This window comes from Phoca vitulina, unplaced genomic scaffold, assembly GCF_004348235.1.
Source record: "Phoca vitulina isolate PV1807 unplaced genomic scaffold, GSC_HSeal_1.0 scaffold1, whole genome shotgun sequence".
Lineage (NCBI taxonomy): Eukaryota > Metazoa > Chordata > Mammalia > Carnivora > Phocidae > Phoca > Phoca vitulina.
In genome coordinates this window covers 9,897,767-9,910,382 of record NW_022589704.1, presented here as the reverse complement: position 1 = coordinate 9,910,382, position 12,616 = coordinate 9,897,767, and the positions used below count along the sequence as shown (strand labels likewise).

Here is a 12,616-nt window from a genome sequence, read left to right as displayed (position 1 = left end):
TTCAGGGCACCCAGAGGTTATTCGGCACTTCCATCTCACTCAGCCTGGGTCAGCCTGCTATTTTGCCCAGTCCTGCAGCCGAGGAGGGTCTTGGAGAACTTCCAAGTTTGTTGAGAGGGGGAAAAAAACAAAAAGCATCTAAAGGGATAAAAGATCAGAACTATTTGGGAAGGCCTATGAAAGTCAGATCATATGAGTCAGACGAGAAAGCACTAGGAGAAGGTTTCATAAATGTAAAGGAAACTACGGTCCTTACTTCCCTAAAGCTGGCTCTTACTTCCATCTGTATTCTGAGCAGTGAAACACTAGGACCGGGGTCCCCCTGCTGGTAGAAGTGGAAGCTGCCTAAGAGGCCACACCTTTCTTCCCACGGGGCCTTCTTCCCTGGGCAGAGTTCACTCTCCATCTTGACTCGCCCCCCAGCAGAGTGAGTTCAAGGCTCCGGGGGAGGGGATGCATTTCAGCTCCATTGTGCAGAAGGAAAGGTGGGCAAAAATGCTTCTGTATAAATGGAAGAGGTCTATAGTGCCCACTGCCCCCTTCACGGGGAGCTGATACAGAGCACTAGCTCACCAGGGTCACATGTCCCTCTAAAGTCCCTGAAGACTGGCCAGCAAATTCCCATTCGGTTGCGTGGGGATGGGGGGTGGGTGGCTAATAGCAACACAGAAAGGCTGAGCAGTGGCAGTTGTCAGACAGGACTGGGTCACTCCGGGGCTGGCTCCATCCCCCACTCCCCACCCTCACCCCCCCACACACACTCCTGCCTGACACAGCAGGTGCTCAGCTCTTGCCTCTTCCCCATCCCCACCCGTGACAGTGGGCAGTACGTCATTTGAAAGAGCTTAAGTTGAAAACCAAGCCAAACAAAACACTCTCTCCTCAGACACTTGTTTTTAAAAACAAAATTGTAATGTTTGCATTTTAAATTATGCCCATGAATTTAACCAATGGCCCACTAAAATCATAAGAGGCCAAAGAATTTTGGAAGCAAAAGTCATTTGGGAAGTGAAGGGTCTGGCTCTGGATCTTATCCAAGGCCTCAGGGTTTCTGATCTCACACCTTATTCATCCCATCCAATTCCACAATTCACCATCCCCAGTCCAACTGGGTCCCCACTGCAATATTCTCCCCTGAAATAGGTCCTTCTGGGTTTTGAGTGATTTAGGCCACGTCTACACATGGAACTCCATTCATGATTCCCACTAGACTGACCATTTACATGGATGGACAGAACCCCGCTTAGGGCCACAGTATCGAGCTTAACGGTTTCTAGCTGTGGGTTTTCTTACTTGACTGAGGTGTTCTGTGGCACTTCAAAGGATACCAGGCGGCCACCGGCAGAGCTGTTAGAACTCGCATTCCCACAGGCAATATCTGGGACGACCTGGGGAAAAAAGGGGGGGAGAAACAAATTATTGGGGTTGATCGTAATACAAGATAATATTACAAAGCAAAATCCCATGAGCAGGCTTTGGATGACACTGCAGTGAAGACAGAGAGGGGACAAGTGAAACCTTACAAACTCAAAAGAAAACAAAAGCTCTGCCATTTGATTTTCTGAAACGCCAAAGGTTTCCTGAGAGCCGTCTACCAATTCCTGGATCGCTATCACTGGTGAATAGGGTCCTCTCTTCTGGTTAGCGAGCAGTCCCTGGTCCCTGCTCTAGGCTCAGTCTGGGGTCATGGGGGACTAAATGCTTCCAGAACAAGAAGGCAGACTTTGAGGACTGGCTTACACACAGCAGGCATAAACTAGGAAAGCAAGCCTTAGAACAAGCAATCGGCAAGAAGCACCCGGTCTGAGTGACCTTGCTCTGTGCAGAGGTGGGTCTTGGGAACACAGGCTAAGGCCAAGGAGCTGGGAAGCTGCCTATTTTTCCCCCATGGACTACCCTTTCATTTTTTAAGTGACACGTTCCCAAAAGTAACATGCTGATGCATACAAAAAAGGGGCTCAAGAGGGGGGGAATAATTGCATTCTTCCAGAAAACACGCTGTGAACACTGGAGCTGTGTCCAAGTGAGGTGGTTCGGACCAATTTATTCATTTATTCCTCATGCTGTGAGCATGCTCTTCCCCCAGGGGAGTCAAAACAAAGGGGTATTAAATGTATGCCTCATCAGTGAATTAACTGAGAACAATACAGAAATTCTCGGCCCTTCCACCCACACCCAACACTTAGAACTTCCGGTCCAGTAGGCCTGAGGGTCAAGTGCCATGGAGAAGGCCCGCCATGGATATTCAAAGATGCAAGTCCCACCTGTTCAATTTGTATTAACTGACAACTGTTACATCAATCTGAGTCCCTTAAGACTCCAAAGAGCTTCATGTTTCTGAAGCCTCATTACTCCATAAAAGGGGAAAACCAAATATATTCCCATCTTCCCCTGGCAACTTTTTAACCTCCTTCTTGAACAGCCTAAGAAATTATAGCATGCCGGGAAGATGAGGCATTTCTTTCTACATTTACCAACAGTAGGATAGCATGTCTTTAAATAAATAGATTGCAATGGCTGGTTGGGGAGAAACTGTCTTTAAGCGACACTTCCTTGACAAATGTAGAATCAAATCTAGTTCACATTCAAGAAGTGAGTCACTCCACAAGGAGGGTTCAAATCAAAACTTCAGAGCATTTATTAAAAGTCTGAAATCAGAACACATTCACAGTTTTTTAGGTAGGCTGAAAACACTGTCCTGCAGTCTGAATATGGCCTTCATAAATTGTGTGGCGATGAAAAAAAAAATGGGTCAACTGGTTAGAACAACCCAAGAAAGTAAAAGAAGAAATGCTGCCTTGTCTCTTTTATAACAATAAGGGAAACTTCTAGACATATTCCTTGACTCTAAAACTGCTACACAAGATCTATGTGTTTTGTCATTTAAGCTACAAAACCAGTAATAATATACGATCACAGGTTGTCATATAAAATACAAGATATGGAATGGAATTACACTCTATCGATGTCACCTCAAAGTCATGATTTGGATTTGTTCCCTGACTCTCCTAGCTAGCAAATTTATGTTGTATGGCAACTTTCAAGGGTCTGCTGAAAATTCCTCGACATGAGACTTTCGATGAGCTTGAAAATACAAGCCAAACCCAGACTGGACGAGATTCAATAAACAGCATTTGTTCCTGCCAAAATAGATAAAATTTGGAAATTTCATTCTCAAATGCAGTCTCAAAATATTTTAAAAATCACTGATAGCATCTCTTTTTAAAAACATATTGGCGGCAAGGCACCAAATAATGAACAAGAAGTTAAGCATAATATTAAGGAAACTTCGGTCAACAGTGGAGGGTCTGCCCGCAATCCAACACTGTCTCACAGAAATGTGGATATCGTTCCAGAAAAGAACTTCATTCGTTTTCTTTCCTTGCTTACTCTTTTTATGCCCACAAAACAGTCATAACTGAAAAGTCTCCTTCGTGTAACCAAAAGAGATCTCCTACACACAGGTGCCCACGGGAAGAAGGGTAGACACCTGGTTTTGTCAAGGGGGCAACTGAAAGGTCTTCCGTTTTTACTGCCAATATTAGAACCACTGGAATTATTTTAACCGCACTGGCTCCTCACGCAGGCAATCAAACGTTCTCACCTCCACTTGATCCCATTTCATTTCTACAACTTTCTGCCCTGTTTTGGGCTGCCAGGTGGGCAGGGTCACGGTGGCCTGAGAGCGGGGCAGGATGATGTCGGGCTCCTGGGTGGCGGGGGCAGGCTGCAGCTGCCTGGGGGCCACGGACTCGGTCCAGCCGGAGGCGGGGAGGCTGGGCAGCGCGTGTTCACAGCTGGGACCTTCATAGCCCTCGTGGCAAAGGCAGAGGTAGCCCCCCCTGCTGCTGCTGCTGCAGTTGCCATGCTGACAGGGGGTGCTGGCGCAAGGATCCGCCACGAGCTGAAACGAGACCATAAATGGGTCAATTAGTCCCTCGTAGGAAGAGCGGTGCCATCGCCGGGCAATTAGCTCCGTGTCTCAGAGCTGCGGCTACAGGAAACGGGGCTCCTGCCGAATCCGGGGCCTGAACTACTTGTGCGGTCGTGGGGGAGCCTTCCAAGGTCATGCCAACGTTAACCCTTCCGCAGATACCAGGCGACCAGCAAGAACGCACCTAGGGAACAGCTTCCCCAAACCCCAGCCCCTAAATAATGTTGATTTCAGCAACACATTATTGAGAGGAATTTTCTAGGGCAAACACATTTAAAACTGAGGCTCATTAGGAAGATACCAACTTTGATATTTTTTTTAGCGGCCAGTCATGACAAAGGATACTAAGGATCTCAACTGGAATCCCCTTTTCCACCGGCTGGACCCTCGTAAGGTTTCCTTATGAGAAAGGACTGCCCAACTTACTTATCTCCCCTAAAGATGTGCTTACCTGTGTCTCCCAATTTCTACCTGATGAACAACCCCTTTTAAGGGGATGTTATTGAATTAAAAGCTTCCAAAATGACTGCCCCGTGTGACAATTTTAGCCAGAGTAGAGCATGGTGAAGACATACATGAAGCAGAATTTTATGAAAGTTTCTACCTATTTTGGAGGGTGATCACAGAGAAATGTCACCCTGCTGGATATGGAAGATAAAAATTCTCTCACAGGTCTTTAAATTGTGATAATGTTTCTAAGTAAAGTGTCTATCCCTGAGTCTTTTGCTGACCTGTGAATCACCATTTGTTATGACTTGGAGACATGCTAGAAAACAAGGAAATGATCAGCTGCTTCTCTTGAGACAGCTCAAAGGGTTCGGACATGTTCTCAGTGCTTTATTCAATTATCATTTGCTTCTGTGAACAGAAAATTAGACCTCTATCTGATGTACCCCACGCTTCTCAGGGCTGATCATAAAATAGAATTCAGTAAAGAATAGACTACAGAGAAATGAGACCCTCAATTTCTCTTGTTGAAATGAATTCACATATAAACACACGTGGAGAGAATTCTGCATGGTGAAACAGCTTTTCGTCCTGCTAATTATCCTTGTCAGACAATTTCCAACAAACCCCTTAAGGAATATTGAGGGATTTGGGGTTGAATAAAACAAAGCTCCAAAAATACCACAATGTCCTCTGCTATCACTTGGCAATTCCTTCACAGAATCTCAGTTAAAAGGAGATGGACTAGTATCTGAGGAAAATATTTAAACTGTAAATTATTTCAAATATTTACAATCATTATCAACTTAAAGTAAAACCCAGACTCCTTCCATGTCAGACAAAGCTCTTCCTGATCTGGCCCCTTCCTACCCCTGATGTCCTCTCTTCCCTCCTCCCTAACACTCTCCCCTCCTCACCTCCTTTCTGTCCCTAGACTTTGCCGAGATCATTCCCACCTCAGGGTCTTTGCACCTGTTGGGCCCTCTGCCCGAATGGGCTTTTCTCACAAGCTTTGTATGGCTCTCCACTTCATTTCACAAAGTTCTCTGCTCAACTGCCACCTCCTCAGAAAAGCCTTCCCTCCCTACAAAATCTAAAATAATCCTTTTTTTTCTCCCATAAACTTGTGAGCTCTGTGAGTGCAGGGACTTTATCTGCCATGTTCATGGCACTATTCCTAGCATGTCAAGGAACACGGAAAACATGGCAGGGCTTTTTATTTAAGTGTTGACAAAATAAAGAGATCAACTGATATTTGGAAGGCAAAGCATGATGAGAGACAGATGTGAACTGCTTTCTTGTAGCTACAATATTGTTACCTCGTTTCTGATTTATTTTTAGGAAGTCTTCATGGAATGGGTCTCACCTCAAGAATTATTTGACAGGAAGGAGAATTTATTTTATTTTTTTTTAATTAGCTAGGATAAAGGGGACATATAGCCAGGTTTCTGAGATCAACTTTTTAAAATGACATCTGAGGTTGACCTAGATGTCACAAATTAAGACATTGAACACAGCCCTGAAAACAGAGAAATACATTTAAATTATTTAAATACACTGAAGAGATGATTACAAAAATTAACTCGGGAAATCCAAACCTCCATTGTGAAGCTGAGAGTGAAGTGTCCCTAAGGAGAAGACCAGCTATCTGATGGCCAGAGAGGCCCTGAGGCTCTTTTTTTTTTTTTAAAGATTTTATTTATTTATTTGAGAGAGAGAGAATGGGAGACAGAGAGCACGAGAGGGAAGAGGATCAGAGGGAGAAGCAGACCCCCAGCTGAGCAGGGAGCCCGATGTGGGACTCGATCCCGGGACTCCAGGATCATGACCTGAGCCGAAGGCAGTCGCTTAACCGACTGAGCCACCCAGGCGCCCCCTGAGGCTCTTGCTGCATCATCACAGCCCACTGTTGGCCACGACTGGCTCTCAGAGAGGCCCCTCCTCCGTGAAAAGAATGCAAAGCACAGCTCCCGCCTGCACAGTAAAGGCCACCGGGCGTGGTAATACCCACCCCTCCCTCTAAGGTGGCCATGGAGAGTTTTCAAAGAACATCGCCGTATAGTATCTCATCTGTGCTCACAACTTTGAAATAGAGAAGGACTTTTCTGAACCCATATGACCGTTCAGAAACAGGACGGAGGTGTGGAGTGACCCATCCCAGCCACTACAAAAGAATGATGCCTGAGCTGTCACATCTTCTGACTCCCAGCCAAGAGTTCTGGCCACAACACAGCACTACAACTTTGATAGTAAGTTATTATCCTACCACAGACACAATCCCTGTGGAGAAGGCCAGAGGTCAGTGTTCTATTTCTGTAAGCCACAGAAAATAAGTAAGGATTAAATGTAGGCCAGTGAAGACCATCACTTCAAGAGGCTTCTTTGCAATACAAGTATAATGATAATACTCAACACATACTGATTGAGGTCTTATTATTTGACATGAACTCTATCAGATCTGGGAAAAAAATGCTAAAAGGAAAAACAAACAGAGGCAGTGTCTGTCCCTATAGAGTTTATACCCAGCAACCTAGTATGAGCACTAAGAACAATTGCAAAACTAGTACTACCTGCCGTTCACTAGGTACTTCCTGTGCGCCTACCACGACATTCGGCATTTTACATCTCCCGGCACTCTCCTACCTCAAAGCCCTTGCACCGGCTCTGCCCTCTTCCAGGAACACACATGGCTGCTCCCAAACCTCCTTTGAGTCTGCTCAAATGTCATCTTCTGATGAGGACTTCCCTGGCCACACAATTTAACTGTGCAAGTCTCCACCCCCTTGGTACTGTTGATTCCACTTTCCCTGCTTTATTTTTCTCCAAAACATCTATTATGTGCTAATATATTGTAGGGACAAAAGTGACCTATTTATTATATTGATTTTGTATTTTCCCCACTAGCTTGTAAACCCTGTGAGTTCAGATTGCTTTCCCCTGTTTTGTTTACTTGAAGGTCCCCACTCCACCCTAGGAACAGTACCGGGCACACAGGGGCTGTCGAATGAACAATGATCCGATGACTGACCGAGTGAATGAATGATGTTATATGCAAGTAGCTGCCAGAGCCCGTGAGTGTCCTGAAACATGAAATGGAATTAGGATTCTCCAAGGCCCCGTCCCAGGTCTTGAGAATGAAAATCAAGGAATGCCTCATGAATCTGTCCTAGCGTGTTTTAGAGCAATTCAATAACTTTAAATCAGCTTTAAAAAGGGGGAAACTCTCCGTTGACCCGAGAGATAAGGCAGAGCCAGCACAACCTCCTGCCTTCGCCTTGTTAAGGGAGGGCAGAAAGAGTAAGGGCTCAGTGGGGGTCACAGATGGCCCCCAACACCATGGCACCAGTCCTCAGAGACCGTCCACCAGGTGAGCCACTGCTGAAGCCCGTCACCCCGGGTGCCAGTGGATAGAACCGGGTACAAAGGGCAGGTCCCCACAGCAATGCCCAATTCACCATGCTCCGTTCCACCAGGTAGAGAATAAAGAGCTGGAAGGCAAATATGATGAGAATTAATGATCTCGTTTAAGAGCTGCTGTCTTCATCCATGAACAGGATGCATGAGCAGCATCGGGATGAAGTAAAGACTGATTCACAGGCTGCCAGGAGAGATGCTTCTAGTAAAGATGACAAAAGCTAAAAATGAAGCTGTCCGTTGTACGGATTTCTGCAGGGATTCACAAGAATGACTGATGTGATGGAGAACACGTGCGTACATGCACACTGGGACACAGACCGGCGCTCAATGCACTACACGGTCATCGATCCCTTCTTTAAAGTAATCAGTTCATATGAATGCTACTTGCTTGGGTCGTCTATTAGCTGCTTCCCCAACAATGACAACTACCTGCCATTGTACTCTTGAATACTTCAGGCTAGTTTCACTGAAAAAAAGAAAACCGGTCTGTTTTGATTGCATAACAGCAAATATAAGATAAAATGCAATAATCATCAACCTGGTGTGGAGGTTACTAACTACCACGCTGGAATCCCATTAAGTTTGAACTACAAGCAGGAAACAACCAAACTGCCAAAAGATCATAATGAATAGACTTGACTTTGGGGGTACTCAAAATTTAACAGGTGATGTTTTTTCTTGGCTATAATTTCTAGTCTCCAGTGATGGGGTGGGGATGATTAAGTCTTTGTAATACCAGCTCTAAGGGAGAATAAAGAAAAAGCCCACGGATTAATGCTGTTCTGCTTACCACCCACCAGCAAGCTCATTGATGAAATGCTGCTTGTTATTGCATCATTAATCACCTATTTAAGCCAAATTTTTTCACATTATACAACTAATCTGAAACTATTCTTTTCATATTTTATTTTAGACTTTTCACCTGTTTCAGATCATTTATACTGCAAGCAAGAGCTCTCATGGGAATGTGCACAGGGCATGATGGGAGGCCAGACCGGAGTGAAGGGGCCTGCCAACCCCACGACTTGGGATGCGAAAGCCCTCTCATGCCACACGTTAGCCATGACCTGTTTTCCTTCCTTAAACTGCTGCCCCCGTTTTCAGCAATTCTAATGCCCCCCGCAGTATACAAACAGAAGGATGGAAGGTCAATTTTAAAACAGGCATAAAAAAGGCCCATTTGGGGGGCGCCTGGGTGGCTCAGTCGGTTAAGCGTCTGACTTCAGCTCAGGGCATGATCTCAGGGTCCCAGGGATTGAGCCCCGCATTGGGCTCTCTGCTCAGTGGGGAGTCTTCTTCTCCCTCCACCTCTGCCCCCGGCTTGTGCTCTCTCTCTCTCTCTCACTCTCTCTCTTTCTCTCAAATAAATCTTAAAAAAAAAAAAGGCCCATTTTTAGGGTCATTAGATAAGGAAGTCAAAGCTAGCAGGATTGCCTCAACATGGAGCCTCTGAATACCTTCATCCGCATCGCCTGGGTGACGCCCGAGATAGTGGCTGTGGAACCAGCTGCCGAAGGGATCCTTTCACACTAGTTTAGAGAATGTGAGCTTCATTCCTACTCAGTAAGGCTGATCAGTGATTCATGTGACATTTATTGAGCACCAGGTGGGGTACCTGGAATTTAAGGGCCAGACAAGGTACCTGGAGGAGGGGTCAGGAAGGTGAATAAAGCCCAGTCCTGCACCTCAAAGAGCTTGCGGTCCAACAGAAGGTTGGACAGATTACCTGGGACTCCCCCGAGCCATCTATTTGGAATCAATACCCTGCTTATATGCACGTCCACTATTAGAATTCTGTGTTGGGGCGCCTGGGTGGCTCAGTTGGTTGAGCGACCGCCTTCGGCCCAGGTCATGATCCCAGAGTCTCTGGATCGAGTCCCGCATCGGGCTCCCTGCTCGGCGGGGAGTCTGCTTCTCCCTCTGACCCTAACCCCTCTTGTGCTCTCTCTCTCTCTCAAATAAATAAAATAAAATCTTTAAAAAAAAAAAAAAAAGAATCCTGTGTTGGATGAGCTAAAGTCCCTCATGACGTGGCAGCTCTCAGCAGAACAAAGGCAGCAGCAAGTTTTCTGATGAAAAATGGATCAGGTGAGCACCGAGTCCCGGCGTCAGTCTGCACAGGTGGCTGAGAGGCTCTGGCCAAGTCGCTCGCCCGCTCTGGACACACATTCCTCACGCGTTAAGTGAGGGCTTAGGGTAGAACAGCTCAAGGCCTCCTCCAGCTCTGGGACTCTAGGTTCTATTGACAGCCACTCAGTTTTCATTGACCCTGTTTGCAGAGGGTCCAGACAAATACAGGACAACCCTGAAGCCACGTCCGTCCCTCATGTATGCCCACCACTCAGTGGGCAGAGCCGTCCCGAGAATGAGAAGGGTGTCTGAGGTACCCGAGCCCAACAGAGGCCAGAAGGAGGATCTGCACACGTTGATGGAGCACACAACATGACCCAGGCCACACAGCTCACTGAGGGGACATGCTGAACTCATGGCACTTACAGGGGAGAGAGGAGTAAGATGCAGGCAGGAAGAGAAATACCGCCGGGCGTCTGTGTGTGGCATTAAGAAATATGTAGAGTCGGGGCGCCTGGGTGGCTCAGTCAGTTAGGCATCCGACTCTTGAGTTTGGCTCAGGTCATGATCTCAGGGTCGTGAGATCGAGCCCCAAGTCAGGCTCTGTGCTGCCTGTGGAGTCTGCTTAAGACTCTCTCTCTCCCTCAGCCTCTGCCCCTACCCACCACTCGTGCTCTCTCTCTAAAAATTAAAAAATTAAAAAAAAAAAAAGAAAGAAGTAGAATGGGCCATTGCTTTAGTAATTTTTCTTGGCAGAAAAATCAATTAAGGAACTTTTTATACAGATTCTGATGCAAATATTCATATCATAGGAAGAAGGGGTGCCTTGGTAGTCAAGGAACAAAAAGCAAAGCCTTAAAGCACTATTTCTCGACCTCAGCACTCTTGAGTCTTCGGGCTGGATCATCCTTTGTTGGAGGGGATGCCCCGCACGTTGTAGGAGGTTTAGCAGCATCTCCCATCTCTACTTAGCAGATGCTGGAACCCCTCCTGCCCACAGTGACAGTTGTGACCATCAAAAATGTCTCCAGATGTTGCCAATGTTGCCCGGAACAAAATCACTCCCAGTTCAGGACCATGGCCGTCAAGGAACAGATGGATGCATTTCACTCCATCAAAATGTTTGAAAAATCCATATGATTTTATAAATCAAGTCAAAAGGTAACAACGTGATGGGAGAAAATATGTACAACGTATGACGAGGACTAAATCCCTTATTATATCAATTCCTACATGTCAACAAGACACCTCAATAGAAAGGGCAAAGAAATAAGCAACACACAGAGATGTGTATGAAATCGTGCCATTTTTTTATAATATTTTTTTTTAATAAGATTTCATTTATCCACTTGAGAGAGAGAGAGAGAGAGCACAAGCAGGGGGAGGAGCAGAGGGAGAGGGAGAAGCAGGCTTCCCGTGGAGCAGGGAGCCCGATGCAGGGGCTCGATCCCAGGACCCTGAGATCATGACCTGAGCTGAAGTCAGACGCTTAACAACTGAGCCACCCAGGTGCCCCTTTAAACACAAAGCACAATGTCATGTGCTTACTTGTATGTGTCTAAGCACATACACAAATTTTTAAAAGTGGAATGGACCATCGTAGTAATCTGAGTAGCAGAATCGGTTAAAGAGCTCTTTAAACCCCAGATTCCCCCACCCCAGGCTGCTAATCAGACACTCTGAGGCGAGGCCCGGAAACCTCTATGTCTCACCATTCCCCAGATGATTCCAACATACCTGGTCCAAAACCCAAGACATAGAATTTGTTGGTGTAAACCAGGGGTTGCCACACGACAAGTGCAGGGCAAATCCAGTCTGGTTTCGGAAATAAAGTTCTGTTGGAATACGACCATAGCCATTGGTTTACGTGTCACTACTCTTGCATTACATCAGCAGTGGAGTGACCGCCAAGGAGACTCCGGGCCCATAAAACCTATGCAGTATTTATGATGTGGCCCTTTAGTTTGCCAATCAATCCCTCATCTACATGATACTGACTCTGGGGTTCACAAAAGGGAAAAACAGGTAGGTGGGCTCATCTAGGAAGACTTCTAAGGAGAAAAGCTTGAACAGAGCATTATACAACCGATAGCGATTCATCTATTTTTCTCCCCACCCAACTCTCTTACTGGGTTGGCACGCCCCAAGTGATTGATTACAGAAAGACCTCTTGGCAATGTAGCTTCAGGCAAGAAGGGACCGACACTCTTTTAATCTTAACTCTGTGCAAGAATTGGGCAGAAGAAATCTTGGCAATCTGAAAGGAATACTTATCTAGATAACCCACCACCAAGCAAGACCACAGTACAGGGCCACACGCCCAGCTCTCCTTCACTGGAAGGAACATAGGAATTCTCTCCTTTCCCTCCCGGCCACCCATTGAACCCAACATGAAGATCAATGATGGGAAGCCCACTGCAGAAGCCAGACACAGAAATAGGCAGAGTGCTGGAGGAAGGTGGGTGGGAAAGAGCCACACAGACCAGGGGTCTTGAAATAGCAGGAGAGTGTCTACATCAGCCGGCCCACTGGGGAGACGGGGACCACGAGAAAGACGATTCCAGAATTTGGAGTTTAGGGTTTCTGGCAAAATGCTAATGAGCAGTTGCACTGAGATATGGTAGAGAAAGCCTGTGGTTTTACGTCCACTTGTGGGTGATCATGGACAAAGCAAGGAAGTTTCCTGGGACTCAGTTTCCTCAACCATAAAAGGAAGGGAGGGGACTGAAGAGCCCTAATGTCCTTTCA

At 46.3% G+C, this 12,616-nt stretch overlaps 1 protein-coding gene across 1 annotated transcript in view; it reads right to left on the bottom strand.

Annotated features, from left to right (window-relative positions):
* The window catches only part of DNER (delta/notch like EGF repeat containing), a 300,110-nt gene that overhangs the window by 167,529 nt on the left and 119,965 nt on the right, over window positions 1–12,616 (bottom strand). The window contains exons 2-3 of the mRNA XM_032400554.1: window positions 3,605–3,904; window positions 1,294–1,388 (exon numbers count right to left, since the gene is read on the bottom strand). Of these exons, the coding sequence (XP_032256445.1) occupies window positions 1,294–1,388; window positions 3,605–3,904 (395 nt within the window). The remainder of the gene's footprint in view (window positions 1–1,293; window positions 1,389–3,604; window positions 3,905–12,616) is intronic.